This window comes from Oncorhynchus mykiss, chromosome 32, assembly GCF_013265735.2.
Source record: "Oncorhynchus mykiss isolate Arlee chromosome 32, USDA_OmykA_1.1, whole genome shotgun sequence".
Lineage (NCBI taxonomy): Eukaryota > Metazoa > Chordata > Actinopteri > Salmoniformes > Salmonidae > Oncorhynchus > Oncorhynchus mykiss.
The window spans coordinates 24,026,052-24,044,037 of record NC_050572.1 but is presented as its reverse complement, the minus strand read 5'-3'; the positions used below and the strand labels follow the sequence as shown (position 1 = coordinate 24,044,037).

The following is a 17,986-nucleotide window of genomic DNA, read 5'->3' as shown; positions in this document are numbered from 1 at the left end:
TTGAATCAGAGATGCAGAGATATTGTCTAGGCTCTGGAATTATGGTAAACACCGCCATCGTGCGGCGAGGGATTAAACGGCACATGTTCTTCTAGAAAAAAGGGACCAACGATATTTGTTAAATCTCCTGTCCCCTCAAATATCCTCTATTCAAGGCAATAACTAACATGGCCATAAGTATAAGTACGTGCTTATCAATTTCATTTATTAGCTACACATGTATATGTATTGACCGTGCACATGCAATGTGTTCTGTAGTGTTGCCAACTTACCCCCCATTCCCTCATGAAGATAGTGACCTCCTCGGGCGCCGCCGTTTTGTTCCTTCTGAATTCATCTTTGACATACTGGTCTCCCAGCGCTCTCAAATCAATGGGCAGGAACCGGTGCAACAGTAGAATCCTCTTATACAAAGAGAAAACTCTTGATACATGGGAAGGATTCGCCATGAAGTTGTTGGCAAGAGAAACACGCAAAAACAAATAAATCTAGTAAGATCGCTAGCCAACTATGTATGACGGTTAGCTACTTGACTTTCCTTCAAAGACAACTTGGTGGCTGATTGTATGACAAGGTGAATGTTAACTAAAGCTAGCTATACTAATCTGTGATTGCTGGCTCGAACTCACAACATTCAGGTTTCAAGCGAAACATCGCGTTCACAAGTCCTTTCGTGACAAATGTGAGAGCAAGCAGGTGAAAGCAAATACCTTTGTAGAAAGTTATTCACGTGAATTTCATATGTTCCAGTTAATGGAAATGACTTGAACCAAATTATATATGCATTGCAGCACTAAGCAGTAGCCTAAACGACAAAAACCAAATCAGTCAGGGGATTCTCAATGTCCATCGTAACCTGAGACAAGTATTATAAAGAGTGGTTATGAACATGTTATAGAACTGTTACAAAGTTGTTATTTATTTTAAAAAATGACATTTTTATTTGAGTTCCCTCCCCCAAAGAGAAAGAGAAAAAAATAGGGGCGACACTGACTAAATCGATTTTTGTTTCCTAGAACATTCTCGTGATTGCAGATAAATGTATGAAAGCACGATCCGTATACCGTTCGTTCAATATCCGAATTTAAACAACAAATACGGATACCATTTGTATCAGTGGATATGATCATGCACAGACTGAAAATGTGTCAATTATAGCCTACTAGCGCACATACATACTCGCAGTCTCGTCATCAGATGTATCAGACATGGCAAAATTCAGACAAACTGCTTGGTAACATTCCATGCATGAGTATAGGAGGTACCTGATAAACCATGAGTTCACCTGCCTATAAAACTCACTCCCACCGCTATGTGCTCTTACTCTTGTCAATCCATGCTTCTATGCGTTATCCACAATCAGAGGAGAATATTTGTGTTAAACCTTTTTGTATGAACAGGTAAGCCCGTTTTCTTCCAGTAAAAATTACCAACGATAATATCAAAATATTTAAATATCAAAATGTTGCAAAATGTGTTATTGTAACTTTAAAAGTAACAGTAACTTTGATTGAGAGTCATTATTACAATCCTTTATTTTAAATACATCCCCACTTGTAAAGGGATCTTGAACATGATAGCACAATCAACGTCAGTTGTATATTGTATATAGCATATTTGCAAATTATTTTTGACAGGTTGGAATTAACAAGTGTTTGTTCACCTGCCCTAACTCACTTATTTTTTTGTATCACTCACAGGGTTTGGTCTGAAAGAGGGGAATTATGATCACTCTTTCACTGGTACCCTTTGTGTCTGGGCTGTGTATAGGATTTCTGTCTATTCAATACATTGTTTACTCAGACACCAGCACTGCAAAACCAGCTGTTTTCTCACTGGGTAACTCCAGTGGAGTTCATAATGACAAAAGGGTTCCAAGACACATGCACTCAGGTAATTGACTTCTGAATATCCATTCACTGCATTTTATTTGTGGCTTTCTTAATCCCAATATTGTAGTAAAATGTTATTCATCAAAAACGAATGTAATGTAAACAAATGCGTTTTGAGGTTTTCTCCACTTGCTATGACGATGTAAGGTCTAAGTAGAAAGCTTTTTTTGTGTGTGTGAGAGAATCTTCTAACATCTGTGATTCCTGAAAGAATTCTGGTTCCAAGATGCCAGTGGATAAGAGCACAGTGCTGGGAACACTACTGTTCGGGGTTTGATTCCTGCATAGGCCATATGCAGTTGTTTCAATGACAACCAAATACTTTGGATAAAGTACAGTTTCCCAAACTCGGTCCTGGCCCCCCAACAAAAAAACGTGGGTGCCCTATCACTACACAGCTGATTCAAATACAGTGCCTTCAGAAAGTATTCACACCCCTTGACTTTTTCCACATTTTGTTGTGTTACAGCCTGATTTAAAATGGATGAAATTGAGATTTTGTGTCACTGCCCTACACACAATACCCCATAATGTCACAGTGGAATTATGCTTTTAGACATTTTTACAAATGTATAAAAAATGAATAGCTGAAATGTTTTGAAAAGTTCAAATGTGCTTAAGAAGTCACAAAATAAATTAATGGACTCACTCTGTGTGCAATAAGTGTTTAACATGATTTTTGGTACCTCAGTCAAGCAGTGAAGTTGAAACATAGATTCAACCACAAAGGCCAGGGAAGTTTTCCAATGCCTAGCAAAGAAGGAAACCCCACCTATTGGTAGATGGGTAAAAACAAAAATCTGACATTGAATATCCCTTTGAGCATCGAGAAGTTATTAATTACACATTGGATTGTGTATCAATACACCCAGTCACTACAAAGATACAGGCGTCCCTCCTAACTCAGCTGCCAGAGAGGAAGGAAACCGCTAAATGTTGGAATATTGCTGTGGAGACTTGCTTCCATTAAGCCACAAGAGCATTAGTGAGGTCGGCACTGATGTTGGTCGATTAGGCCTGGTTTACAGTCGACGTTCCAATTTATCCCACAGGTGTAAGATGGAGTTGAGTTCAGGGCTCTGTTCAGGCCAGTCAAGTTCTTCCACACCGGTCTCGACAAACCATTTCTGTATGGACCTTGCTTTGTTCACGGGGGCAATGTCATGCTGAAACAGGACAGGGCCTTACCCAAACTGTTGCCACAAAGTTGAACACACAGAATCATTTAGATTGTCATTGTACAGAATGTACATATAGGTAAGGATAAAGTAACTAGTCAAGAAGATAGATAATTAACAGTAACAGCTGTAATGTCTGCTTCCAACTCACATGCTCTGTCACGCCCTGATCTGTTTCACCTGTCCTTGTGATTGTCTTCACCCCCCCAGGTGTCGTTGTTTTTCCCCAGTGTATTTATCCCTGTTTCCGGTCTTTCTGTGCCAGTTCGTCTTGTGTTTCCAAGTCAACCAGCATTTTTCCTGTTCTCGTGCTATTTGCATTTATCTTTTTTCTAGTCCTCCAGGTTTTGACCCTTACCTCTTTCTGGACTTTGTACCCGCCTGCCTGACCATTCTGCCTGCCTTAACCACGAGCCTGTCTGTCACTCTTTACCTCCTGGACTCTGATCTGGTTTTGACCTTTTGCCTGTCTACAACCATTCTCTTGCCTACTCCTTTTGGATTAATAAACACTGTAAAGCTCCAACAATCTGCCTCTTGTGTCTGCATCTGGATCTCACCTTGTTTCATGATATGCTCAAACCCCACATAGATCCCCTGAATGCAACTCACTCTCCAGATCCCAATCACCTGAATTCTGATCACCTGTTCACACACCTGTGTGTCATTATCACACTATTTAGTTCAGTTTGAGGCACCCCATCATTGTGAGGTATTGTTTTTTTTGTGACACACTTCTATTCAGAGCTCTGTTTCCACCGTAATTTAATCCTCCCGTGTATGATAGTTTTTGCCTGCCTCACTAAAAACGCATTTCGAAAATTCTCTGCCTGTACCTTAGCCTATCGGATATTTAGCAGTCTTACTTCCGGCGCCGACAGAGATAGCCGCCTCGCTTCTCGTTCCTAGGAAACTATGCAGTATTTTTTTTATTTTTATGTGTGTTATTTCTTACATTGTTACCCCAGGAAATCTTAGGTTTTATTACATACAGTCGGGAGGAACTAATGGATGTAAGAGCAACGTCAACTCACCAACATTACAACCAGGAATACGACTTTCCCGAAGCGGATCCTCTGTTTGGTCCACCACCCAGGACAATGGATCGGATCCCAGCCGGTGACACCAAAACAACGGCGCCACAGAAGGGGCAGACGGAGCGGTCTTCTGGTCAGGCTCCGTAGAAGGGCACATCGCACACCGCTCCCGAGCAAACTACTAGCCAATGTCCAGTCTCTTGACAACAAGGTAGACGAAATCCGAGCAAGGGTTGCCTTCCAGAGAGACATCAGAGATCGCAACGTTATTTGTTTCACGGAAACATGGCTCACTCGGGATACGTCAGAGTCGATACAGCCACCCGGCTTCTTCACGCATCACGCCGACAGAAACACACATCTCTCTGGTAAGAAGAAGGGCGGGGGTTTATGCCTTATGATTAACGAGACGTGGTGTGATCATAACAACATACAGGAACTCAAGTCCTTTTGTTCACTCGACTTAGAATTCCCCACAATCAGATGCCGACCACAATATCTTCCAAGAGAATTCTCTTCGATCATAATCACAGTCGTGTATATCCCGCCCAAATCAGACACATCGACTGCCCTGAAAGTACTATATTAAACTCTATGTAAACTGGAAAAAACATCCTGAGGGTGGATTTATTGTAGCTGGGGCTAATCTGAAAACAAGGCTCACAAAATTGTATCAGCATATTAAATGCGTGACCCGGGCTGGCAAAACCCTGAATAATTGTTATTTTAACTTCCGCGACGCATATAAAGCCCTCCCCCACCCTCCTTTTGGAAAATCTGACCACGATTCCATTTAGTTGCTCCCAGCTTATAGACAGAAACTAAAAAAGGTAGCGCCCGTGCTCAGATCTGTTCAATACTGGTCCGAACAATCGGATTCCACGCTTCAAGATTTCTTCGATCACGTGGACTGGGATATGTTCCGCATAGTGTCGGACAATAACATTGATGAATATGCTGATTCGGTGAGCGAGTTTATTAGCAATTGCATCGGTGATGTTGTACCCACAGCGTCTATCAAAACATTACCCAACCAGAAACCGTGGATTGATGGCAGCATTCTCTCAAAACTGAAAGCGTGAACCACTGCTTTTAATCAGGGCAAGGTGACTGGAAACATGACCGATTGCAAACAGTGTAGCTATTCCCTCCGCAAGGCAATCGAATAAGCGAAGCGTCAGTATAGAGAAAAAGTAGAGTCGCAATTCAACGGCTCAGACACGAGAGGTATGTGGCAGGATCTACAGTCAATCACGGACTACAAAAGGAAAACCAGCCCCGTCGCGGACCCCGATGTCTTGCTCCCAGACAAACTAAACAACTTCTTCGCTCACTTTGAGGACAACACTGTGCCACTGACACGGCCCGCAACCAAAACCTGCGGGCTCTCCTTCACTGCAGGCAATGTGAGTAAAACATTTAAACGTGTTAACCCTCGCAAGGCTGCCGGCCCAGACGGCATCCCCAGCCGTGTCCTCAGAGCATGTGCAGACCAGCTGGCTGGTGCGTTTACGGACATATTCAATCAATCCCTATCCCAGTCTGCTATTCCCACACGCTTCAAGAGGGCCACCACTGTTCCTGTTCCCAAGAAAGCGAAGGTAACTGAGCTAAATGACTATCACCCCGTAGCACTCACTTCTGTCATCATGAAGTGCTTTGAGAGACTGGTCAAGGACCATATCACCTCCACCCTACCAGATACCCTAGACCTACTCCAATTTGCTTACCACCCCAATAGGTCCACAGATGACGCAATCACACTGAACACTGCCCTAACCCATCTGGACAAGAGGAATACCTATGTAAGAATGTTGTTCATCGACTACAGCTCGGTATTTAACACCATAGTACCCTCCAAACTCGTCCCTGGGTCTTGCCCCAAACTCGACCCCGGAATGTGCAACTGGGTTCTGGACTTCCTGACAGGCTGCCCCCAGGTGATGAGGGTAGGTAACAACATCTCCACCCCACTGATCCTCAACCCTGTGGCCCCACAAGGGTGCGTTCTCAGCCATCTCCTGTACTCCCTGTTCACCCATGACTGCGTGGCCATGCACGCCTCCAACTCAATCATCAAGTTTGCAGACGACACTACAGTGGTAGGCTTGATTACCAACAACGGCGAGACGGTCTACAGGGAGGAGGTGAGGGCTGCCGGAGTGTGGTGTCAGGAAAATAACCTCACACTCAATGTCAACAGAACAAAGGAGATGATCGTGGACTTCAGGAAACAGTAGAGGGAGCAGCCCCCTATCCACATTGACGGGACAGCAGTGGAGAAGGTGGAAAGTTTTAAGTTCCTTGGTGTACACATCACGGACAAACTTAAATCGTCCACCCACACAGACAGCATGGGGAAGAATGCGCAGCAGCGCCTTTTCATACTCAGGAGGCTGAAGAAATTCGGCTTGTCACCAAAAACACTCAAACTTTTACAGATGCACAATCGAGAGCATCCTGTCGGGCTACATCACCGCCTTGTACGGCAACTGCTCCGCCCACAACCGCAAGGCTCTCCAGGGGGTAGTGAGGTCTGCACAATGCATCACCGGGGGCAAACTACCTGTCCTCCAGGACACCTACACCACCCGATGTCACAGGATGGCCAAAAAGATCATCAAGGACAACAACCACCCGAGCTACTGCCTGTTCACCCCGCTATCATCCAGAAGGCGAGGTCAGTACAGGTGCATCAAAGCGGAGACCGAGAGACTGAAAAACAGCTTCTATCTCACGGCCATCAGACTGTTAAACAGCCATCACTAACATTGAGTGGCTGCTCCCAACACACATCTCTAGCCACTCATCTCTAGCCACTTTAATAATGAAAAATTGATGTAATAAATGTATCACTAGCCACTTTAAACAATGCTACTTTATAAAATGTTTACATACCTTACATTACTCATCTCATATGTATATACTGTACTCTATACCATCTACTGCATCTTGCCTATGCTGTTCGGCCATCGCTCATTCAAATATTTGTTATGTCCATATTCTTATTAATTCCTTTACACTTGTGTGTATAAGGTAGTTGGCGTGAAATTGTTAGATTACTTGTTAGATATTTCTGCATGATCAGAACTAGAAGCACAAGCATTTCGCTACACTCGCATTAACATCTGCTAACCATGTGTATGTGACAACTAAAATTAGATTTGATTTGAAAAGCTGTTCAGGGCCCTGTTGCTTTCAGACTTAGTGCACCAGTACAGCTTGCCATGAAGTAGCAGATAGAACATAACTTTTTAGGGCCTTCCTCTGACACCACCTGGTACAGAGGTCCTGGATGGCAAGCAGCTCGGCCTCAGTGATGTACTGGGCCGTACACACTACCCTCTGTAGCGCCTTGGGGTCAGATGCCAAGCAGTTGCCATACCAAGCTGTGATGCAGCCCGTCAAGATGCTCTCAATGGTGCAGCTGTATACCTTTTAGAGGTTCTGAGGGCCCATGCCAAATCTTTTCAGCCTCCTGAAGCGGAAGAGGTGTTGTCATGCTCTCTTCATGACTGTGTTGGTGTGTGTGTAAACCATGATAATTCCATAGTGATGTGGACACAGAGGAACTTCAAGCTCTCGACCTGCTCCACTACAGCCCTGTCGATGTGGAAGGGTGCAGGCTTGGTCCTCTGTTTCCTGTAGTCCACGATCAGCTCCTTTGTCTTGCTGATGTTGAGGGAGAAGTTGTAGTCCTGGCACCATACTGCTAGGTCTCTGACCTCTTCCCTGTAGGCTGACTCAACGTCGTCGGCAATCAGGCCAACCACCGTTGTGTCGTCAGCAAACTTAATGATGGTGTTGAAATTGTCCGCGGCCACGCAGACGTGGGCGAACAGGGAGTACAGGAGGTGTCTAAGCACGCACCCCAGGACCAAGTTTGGGACACCATGTGCTAATTGACCACACTTTTTATTCATTATTTTTAAATGATCTCTTTCAGATGAGGACAGGAGTGTTGCAGCCAGCCTGTCCCAAAATGTACGAGTACTATGTTGGATCATGACTGGGCCTAAGAACCTGGAGTCCAGAACCAAACACATCCGGGCCACCTGGGGCAAACGATGCAACAAAGTCCTCTACATGAGCTCAGTGGAGACAAAATTCCCCACGGTGGGGCTCAACGTAACTGAGGGACGAGACCAGCTCTACTGGAAGACCATCAGAGCCTTCCAGTACATCTACCAACACCACCGCAACGACTACGACTGGGTCCTCAAAGCCGACGATGACACGTTCGTGGTCATCGAGAACCTCCGACACACATTGTCTAAACAGGACCCGGAGAAGCCTGTATACTTTGGGAGAAGGTTCCGCCCGTTCGTCCAGCAGGGTTACATGAGTGGTGGAGCCGGCTATGTCCTCAGTAAAGAAGCCGTCAGAAGGTTCATCAAGGGATTCGACACTGGGAAATGTTCCCACTTCTCCACCATAGAAGACATGGCTCTAGGGAAGTGTATGGAGACTATGGGTGTGGAGCCGGGGGACTCCAGAGATGTGAAGGGAAGGCAGACGTTTCATCCCTATCCACCACAGAAGTACCTGGTCAAAGAGCCACCCAGAAAACGGCCCTGGTATCTCTTATACGACCACTACAAACCAAGAGAGGTGAGCATAGACTAACCCTAATGAAGTGGACACTTACATCAAGTACGATCATATATATCACTCTATTCAATTATCTTTTCAGGTCTGTATGTGGGTGTGATGCTATCTCCATGCGTAATCTAATCAAATAAAATGTTATTAGTCACATGTGCCGAATACAACAGGTTATTGCTTACTTACGAGCCCCTAACCGGCAGTGCAATTTAAAAAAAAATACAGATTAAAAATAAGAGATAAAAGTAACAAGTAATTAAAGAGGAGAAGTAAAAAATAACATATACAGGGGGGTGCCGGTACAGAGTCAATGTGCGGATGCACCGGTTAGTTGAGGTAGTATGTACATGTAGGTAGAGTTAATTAAAGTGAGTATGCATAGATGACAACAGAGAGTGGTGTGGAGAGGGGAGGGGAGGGGAGGGGCAATGTGAATAGTCTGGGTAGCCATTTGATTAGCTGTTCAGGAGTGTTATGGCTTGGGGGTAGAAGCTGTTTAGAAGCCTCTTGGACCTAGACTTGGCGCTCCGGTACCACTTGCCGTGCGATAGCAGAGAGAACAGTCTATGACTAGGGTGGCTGGAGTCTTTGACAATTTTCAGGGCCTTCCTCTGACACCGCCTGGTAGACCTTACAGTGAATTGCTTACTTACGAGCCCCTAACCGGCAGTGCAATTTAAAAAAAAATACAGATTAAAAATAAGAGATAAAAGTAACAAGTAATTAAAGAGGAGCAGTAAAAAATAACATATACAGGGGGGTGCCGGTACAGAGTCAATGTGCGGATGCACCAGTTAGTTGAGGTAGTATGTACATGTAGGTAGAGTTAATTAAAGTGAGTATGCATAGATGACAACAGAGAGTGGTGTGGAGAGGGGAGGGGAGGGGAGGGGCAATGTGAATAGTCTGGGTAGCCATTTGATTAGCTGTTCAGGAGTGTTATGGCTTGGGGGTAGAAGCTGTTTAGAATCCTCTTGGACCTAGACTTGGCGCTCCGGTACCACTTGCCGTGCGATAGCAGAGAGAACAGTCTATGACTAGGGTGGCTGGAGTCTTTGACAATTTTCAGGGCCTTCCTCTGACACCGCCTGGTATAGAGGTCCTGGATGACAGGAAGCTTGGCCCCAGTGATGTACTGGGCCGTTCGCACTACCCTCTGTAGTGCCTTGCGGTCGGAGGCCGAGCAGTTGCCATACCAGGCAGTGATGCAACCAGTCAGGATTCCCTCGATGGTGCAGCTGTAGAACCTTTTGAGGATCTGAGGACCCATGGCAAATTATTTCAATCTCCTGAGGGGGAATAGGTTTTGTCGTGCCCGCTTTACGACTGTCATGGTGTGCTTGGACCAGTTTGGTGGTGATGTGGACACCAAGGAACTTGAAGCTCTCAACCTGCTCCACTGCTGCCCCGTCAATGAGAATGGGGGCGTGCTCTGTCCTCTTTTTCCTGTAGTCCACAATCATCTCCTTTGTCTTGATCATGTTGAGTGAGAGGTTTTTGTCATGGCACCACAAGGCCAGGTCTCTGACCTCCTCCCTATAGTTTGTCTCGTTGTTGTCTGTGATCAGGCCTTCCACTGTTGTGTCATCGGCAAATGTTATGATGGTGTTGGAGTCGTGCCTGGCCGTGAAGTCATGAGTGAACATGGAGTACAGGAGGGGTCTGAGCACGCACCCCTGAGGGGCCCCTGTGTTGATCAGCGTGGCGGATGTGTTGTTACCTACCCTTACCACCTGTGGGTCGGCCCATCAGGAAGTCCAAGATCCAGTTGCAGAGGGAGGTGGGCAGGTGGGAGATAGGGCTTCCTAAATATAATCCCCAATTAGAGGCAACGATTACCAGCTGCCTCTAATTGGGAACCATACAAAACCACCAACATAGAAATACACATTCTAGAACACCTAGTCACACCCTGACCTAAACCACTATAGAGAATCCAATGGCTCTCTATGGCCAGGGTGTGACAACATGTTGGTATTACAGACTCGGACAGAGGTTGAAAATGTCAGTGAAGACACTTGCCAGTTGGTCAGTGCATGCTCGCAGTACACATCCTGGTAATCCGTCTGGCCCTGCGGCCCTGTGAATGTTGACCTGTCTAAAGGTCTTACATCGGCTGCGGAGAGTGTGATCAGTCTTCCGGTACAGATGGTGCTCTCATGCATGTTTCAGTGTTATTTGCCTCGAATTGAGTATCAAGTTGTTTAGCTCGTCCGGTTGGCTCGTGTCTAGGCAGCTCTAGGCTGGGCTTCTCTTTGTAGTCTGTAATGGTTTGCAGGCCCTGCCACATCCGACGAGCATCAGAGCCGGTGTAGTATGACTCGATCTTAGTCCTGTATTGATGCTTTGTCTGTTTGATGGTTCGTCAGAGTGCATAGCGAGATTTCTTATAAGCTTCCGTGTTAGAGTCCCGCTCCTTGAAAGCGGCAGCTCTATCCTTTAGCTCAGTGTGGATGCTGCCTGTAATCCATGGTTTCTGGTTGGGGTATGTACGGTCACTGTGGTACCCACGTCATCGATGCACTTATTGATGAAGCCAATGACAGATGTGGTGTACTCCTCAATGCCATTGGAGGAATCCCGGAAGATATTCCAGTCTGTACTAGCAAAACAGTCCTGTAACTTAGCATCTGCTTCATCTGACCACTTTTTTATTGATCTAGTCACTGGTGTTTCCTGCTTTATTTTTTTGTTTGTAATCAGGAATCAGGAGGATAGAATTGTGGTCAGATTTGCCAAATGGAGGGCGAGCTTTGTATGTATCTCTGTGTGTGGAGTAAAGGTGATCTAGAGTTCTTTTCCCTCTGGTTGCACATTGAATATGTTGGTAGAAATGAGGTAAAACTGATTTAAGTTTCCCTGCATTAAAGTCCCTGGCTACGAGGAGCGCCGTCTCTGGGTGAGCGTTTTCTTGTTTGCTTATGACGGAATTCAGCTCATTCAATATTATCTTGGTGCCAGCCTCTGACTGTAGTGGTATCTAAACAGCTACAAATAAATGTATTGTGTGTAATGTATTGTGAAAGGTGTCATAGATGCTTTGGGATTAGAATTCAGTGTGTCATGATTATGGCTTATGAGTAGCTAAAGAAAATAATTACTCATGGCTTTGTACTTATTATAAGTAAGTAGCCAAGGTTTGTGCGAGCAGGAAAGGCTCATAAGACAAGAGCCTATATCTTGTTACTGTATCGTGAGGCAGCTTGATGTCTATCGCAGGGCCTTATATAAACACTTGTATAATGTTTTATACAGGCTTAATAAAGCATTTGGCATACTACCTAAACGACTATTAATATACTTAATCAGACTGTCGTTGTTCTTTCCCCCAGGGCCCAGATTGTTGTTCAGATCACATTGTATCATTTCACTACATCTACCCTGTAGAGATGTACACGCTGGAATACTTCACCTATCATCTACGGCCCTATGGATACAAGTACAGGTACAACCCTGATGCTGTAGCGGCTGAAATTGAGAGTAACACCACCACACCTGTCTCTGCTTAATACAGAGATATCACAGAAGGACTACTGCACTGAAGAAATAACTTATTACTGTGTCATGTTTAAATGTCGAAACAACAGCCTGACATTGCCACTTTCTTTGGTAAGCTGAGCAATGAGACTGAGGAAATGGAACCACTCTCAAATTCACTGACATTGTAGTTTTAAACATATTTTGAAGCTATACATTATTTACATAGACAACAAATACATGAACAATAGAGTAATATCGTTTATTTTTGTGACAGGGTGAGACTGTTGAACTAAGCTCATAAGGCATTTGCATATCATTAATCAAATTTGCATTGAGAAGCAAGGAATCTTCCAGACTTTGCCTTTAACTGTAGGCTTGCACTATCGACCACAACTGTTAATCGTATAATCTGTGTAGGTCTTATCTGTACATATGATACAGTGCCTTGCGAAAGTATTCGGTCCCCTTGAACTTTGCGACCTTTTGCCACATTTCAGGCTTCAAACATAAAGATATAAAACTGTATTTTTTTGTGAAGAATCAACAACAAGTGGGACACAATCATGAAGTGGAACGACATTTATTGGATATTTCAAACTTTTTTAACAAATCAAAAACTGAAAAATTGGGCGTGCAAAATTATTCAGCCCCTTTACTTTCAGTGCAGCAAACTCTCTCCAGAAGTTCAGTGAGGATCTCTGAATGATCCAATGTTGACCTAAATGACTAATGATGATAAATACAATCCACCTGTGTGTAATCAAGTCTCCGTATAAATGCACCTGCACTGTGATAGTCTCAGAGGTCCGTTAAAAGCGCAGAGAGCATCATGAAGAACAAGGAACACACCAGGCAGGTCCGAGATACTGTTGTGAAGAAGTTTAAAGCCGGATTTGGATACAAAAAGATTTCCCAAGCTTTAAACATCCCAAGGAGCACTGTGCAAGCGATAATATTGAAATGGAAGGAGTATCAGACCACTGCAAATCTACCAAGACCTGGCCGTCCCTCTAAACTTTCAGCTCATACAAGGAGAAGACTGATCAGAGATGCAGCCAAGAGGCCCATGATCACTCTGGATGAACTGCAGAGATCTACAGCTGAGGTGGGAGACTCTGTCCATAGGACAACAATCAGTTGTATATTGCACAAATCTGGCCTTTATGGAAGAGTGGCAAGAAGAAAGCCATTTCTTAAAGATATCCATAAAAAGTGTCGTTTAAAGTTTGCCGCAAGCCACCTGGGAGACACACCAAACATGTGGAAGAAGGTGCTCTGGTCAGATGAAACCAAAATTTAACTTTTTGGCAACAATGCAAAACGTTATGTTTGGCGTAAAAGCAACACAGCTCATCACCCTGAACACACCATCACCACTGTCAAACATGGTGGTGGCAGCATCATGGTTTGGGCCTGCTTTTCTTCAGCAGGGACAGGGAAGATGGTTAAAATTGATGGGAAGATGGATGGAGCCAAATACAGGACCATTCTGGAAGAAAACCTGATGGAGTCTGCAAAAGACCTGAGACTGGTACGGAGATTTGTCTTCCAACAAGACAATGATCCAAAACATAAAGCAAAATCTACAATGGAATGGTTCAAAAATAAACATATCCAGGTGTTAGAATGGCCAAGTCAAAGTCCAGACCTGAATCCAATCGAGAATCTGTGGAAAGAACTGAAAACTGCTGTTCACAAATGCTCTCCATCCAACCTCACTGAGCTCGAGCTGTTTTGCAAGGAGGAATGGGAAAAAATGTCAGTCTCTCAATGTGCAAAACTGATAGAGACATACCCCAAGCGACTTACAGCTGTAATCGCAGCAAAAGGTGGCGCTACAAAGTATTAACTTAAGGGGGCTGAATAATTTTGCACGCCCAATTTTTCAGTTTTTGATTTGTTAAAAAAGTTTGAAATATCCAATAAATGTCGTTCCACTTCATGATTGTGTCCCACTTGTTGTTGATTCTTCACAAAAACATACAGTTTTATATCTTTATGTTTGAAGCCTGAAATGTGGCAAAAGGTCGCAAAGTTCAAGGGGGCCGAATACTTTTGCAAGGCACTGTATTTATTAAAGGTTCTTATGATTCGGGCATTCTATATTTTATTATATATTTATTCAACCAAACAGCTAAATTCATTCTGTTTGAGTTTCACATTTCCTTCTTTGCTTTTGTTGTACAATGTAAATATATATATTTTACAACTTCAAGTAAAACATAGGTTATAGTGATATTATGTTCAAATGAAAATAGAAGTATGTACTTAATGAGTTCTATAGATTTCTGAAGGTCTAACGCAATATTACATTCAGATTGTTAGCTAAAGACGTGTACTGAACTTAGTCAAGATTTCAACTTAAAATTATATTTCTATATTTCTATATTTCTATGAGACTCCTGACCCGTGATAATCTGTTCAGTGTTTTTGGTTTGGAAGTTAAGGTGTCTTTTAATGGACAATTATTTGAAGCAACACAATGAGTAAAAACAAGGGTGTGTGAAAATATAACAAATATAAAGAGGTTGAATATTTGTACAGTACAGGGGGTAGTTCACAGACTACATAAAGAACACAATAGAGAAATAGAGTATACAGGTCCTCTCTGGAGCATCAGTGTAGCAGTGCTGTTGTTCACCTGATCTTTGGTCAAACTGTAACTGATAGAGAGGCTGTGTCCCGATTCTCCACCCTTATCCCAAAGTATGCACTTACACACTCCACATCCTTGGGAGAGTTGGGATGCAGCCATAGATAGATAGGACCCCATGTCCTCAGTGCATCCCTCTGACATCAACATTGGGAAATGTGCAGGCTTTGCACACGGCCCTCCTCTCTTTAAACAAAGCACAACTGTCTGTTACGTGCGGACGCAGGTGCTCCTGCACCTGGCTTCCGACTCAAACTGGTTTCCGTTGCCCTGGCAACCTCCGTACCAGAACTGGGCACGGCCCAGGGTCCAACATGGCCCAGGGTCCAACAGCTGTCTGCACCCCACCACTGGAACAGACAAGGTTTTTGTCAGACTTTATAAAGTCTTCTACATCATTATAACAAGTTATAAAGCATTACACTTGTTTTATAAATGCTTATATTATATTACTTTCTATTTTAACTGACTTACAGAGAGACAAATGGGTTAATACCATCTGTTTGTTGAAGATGTGATAACTGGTTTAGTAACATTATGATGTAATCTGAACAAGAAAACAGATCTGAGCCTACCATAGACAAAATATTTATAGTGGGTGTATGGAAATGTGTGAAGAAATCCATGTACAGATACGACAAGATATGATAAGCCACACAAAGACAAACAATACACACAGAACCCTACAAAAAACAAACATTAGTTCAGTTCCACATGCCAATTTTCAAAAAGAAAAACATTTGACCTTTTTAAAAAAGGACACTGGTATTGAAAAGAAACAAGAGATGTTGAAAATATGTGTCAGCAAACAGATCTACAGCAAATGAAGGGTCTATGCCAGGGTGTAGGAGCTAGGGGTAGGAGCTAGAGGTAGGAGCTAGGGGTAGGAGCTAGAGGTAGGAGCTAGGGGTAGGAGCTAGAGGTAGGAGCTAGGGTGTAGGAGCTAGGGGTAGGAGCTAGAGGTAGGAGCTAGAGGTAGGAGCTAGGGGGTAGGAGTTAGGTGTAGGAGCCAGGGGTGGGAGCTAGGGGGTAGGAGCCAGAGGGTAGGAGTTAGGCGTAGGAGCCAGGGGTAGGAGCTAGGGAAGGGGTAGGCAAACTTTTTGGCTCGAGGGCCACATTGGGATTTTGCAATTTAACGGAGGGACACATTTTGGGGGGGACCAATTGTTTGTTAAAATCAATTTGCGGGGGCCTCCTGAGTGGCGCAGTGGTCTAAGGCACTGCATCGATCCCAGGCTGTATCACAGTTGGCCATGACTGGGAGACCAATGAGGCGGTGCACAATCGGCCCAGCATCCGGGTTAGGAGAGGGTTTGGCAGGCCGAGATTTCCTTGTCCCATCGCGCTCTAGCGACTCCTGTGGTGGGCCGGGCGCATGCACGCTGACACCGTTGCGAGGTGTACGGTGTTTCTTCAGACACATTGGTGTGGCTGGCTTCCAGGTTAAGCGGGCATTGTGTCAATAAGCAGTGTGGCTTGTTTGGGTCGTGTTTCGGAAGGTCGCACGGCCCTCAACCTTCGCCTCTCCCAAGTCCGTACGGGAGTTGCAGCAATGGGACAAGACTGTAACTACCAATTGGATACCGCAAAATTGGGGGGGGGGGGGGGGGGGGTTTAAAAATATATAATAATAATAAATACATCCCGTACTTTGCTGCCCCCCCCCACCCCCCCCCAACCCTTAGGAGGTAAGGGGTGGGGTCTAGGGTTAGACGCTAGGGGGTAGGGGCAGGAGCTAGGAGGTAGGGGCTAGAGGGAGAGGCTAGAAGCTAGGAAGTAGTGGGTAGGGGCTAGGAGTAGGGTCTACGTGTAGGAGCTAGGGAGTAGTGGCTACAGGTTCAGGGCTACAGGGTAGGAGCTGGGGGTAGGGGCTAGGAGTTAGGGGGTACAGGGGAATAGGGTAGAGGCTATTGGATAGGGGCTATGAGTAGGGGTTACTGATACAGGGTAGGGGCTATGGGGTAGGGCTACGGGGTAGGAGATAGGGGGTAGGTCCTACGGGTAGGAATGAGGAGGTAGGTGGTAGGGGCTAGGGGTAGGAGCTAGGGGTAGGGGAAAAGGCCTAGAGGGTAGGAGCTAGGGAGTAGGGGCTACGCGTTAGGGGCTACGCGTTAGGGGCTACAAGGTAGGAGCTAGGGGGTAGGGGAAACAGGGTAGGTGGAACGGGATAGAGGATACAGGGGAATGGGGTAGGGCCAAGGGGTAGGAGGTATGTGGTACAATCTAGAAGTAGGGGTTAGTCCTAGGGGGTAGGGACTAGGGGTAGCAGCTAGGAGGTAGGGGATAGGGACTAGGGGTAAGAGATAGGGGCTATGGGTTAGCAAACACACACAACCTGTTCTACTGATATGTTGAACTAGCTGTCAAAAGCCACATTTCATATTATGAGCCAAATCTACTGTAAAAGAGCGTAATGGGAGTTTACTGGTATTGTCATAAACATATAGTTAAAAAGACCTCTCATAAGATTAACAACACTAAAAGAGGTGTAACATACAATCATGGGTGGGAGAGCTTACTGGTATTGTTATAAAGCATTTTGTTCATCTGTCTTTATCCCTAATCAAACAACCTCATATCACACAATAGCCAATGAAATAGTCTGTAAAGTAATAGAAGCAATACTTATGTCTTTTGAAATCTGTGGCTTATGGTATGAAGGCAAATACTGATAGTAAAAACAAACATTGCATTGTAGTGAAGTAATTTGCTAAGAATTGATCACACTAAAATGCAACCTGGTTTCAGAGCATTTCGTATTATTGTGTATGTAAATCTGTGACAATCCATTTAGTATGATATGTTAGGTTTAGTATGTTATGTATTCATTTGTGGATGTCCATCATGCATTTTGAATGATATGTTACAAATAACAATTTGTATATGTTACAAATTTGCAAAATGTACAATATGTTAGGAATTTGCTAACTGTACAATATGAAGCAAATTTGCAAAAATGTATGCTGTTACGAATTCCAATCTCATGAAACCATACCAAATGTAACTTGTCACACTAATTTGAGTGTCCAGGATTTAGATTTACTATGTTATGTCCAGTGGTGACCCGTATTTCAGGGCAGGTGGGGCCCCAAAACATTTGTTGGGGGGACTTTTCTGTTTTGCATGTTATTTTGGCATTAA

The 17,986-nt window shown here is 44.3% G+C and overlaps 1 protein-coding gene across 1 annotated transcript; it reads left to right on the top strand.

Annotated features, from left to right (window-relative positions):
- The first annotated feature begins 1,045 nt into the window (after positions 1-1,045).
- On the top strand, positions 1,046-12,673 carry LOC110488136 (glycoprotein-N-acetylgalactosamine 3-beta-galactosyltransferase 1-like). The gene is made up of 4 exons (XM_036971732.1): positions 1,046-1,400; positions 1,701-1,893; positions 8,054-8,718; positions 12,045-12,673. Exons 2-4 carry the CDS (start codon positions 1,725-1,727, stop codon positions 12,219-12,221), a joined length of 1,011 nt encoding a protein of 336 aa, XP_036827627.1. The 5' UTR covers positions 1,046-1,400; positions 1,701-1,724; the 3' UTR covers positions 12,222-12,673.
- The last annotated feature ends 5,313 nt before the right edge of the window (positions 12,674-17,986 follow it).

Coding starts and splice junctions, on each gene's coding strand:
- LOC110488136 (XM_036971732.1), top strand. CDS start 1,725: ATGATCACTCTTTCACTGGTACCCTTTGTGTCTGGGCTGTGTATAGGA. Junction 1,894..8,053: donor TCCAAGACACATGCACTCAG/GTAATTGACTTC, acceptor GATCTCTTTCAG/ATGAGGACAGGAGTGTTGCA. Junction 8,719..12,044: donor ACCACTACAAACCAAGAGAG/GTGAGCATAGAC, acceptor TCTTTCCCCCAG/GGCCCAGATTGTTGTTCAGA.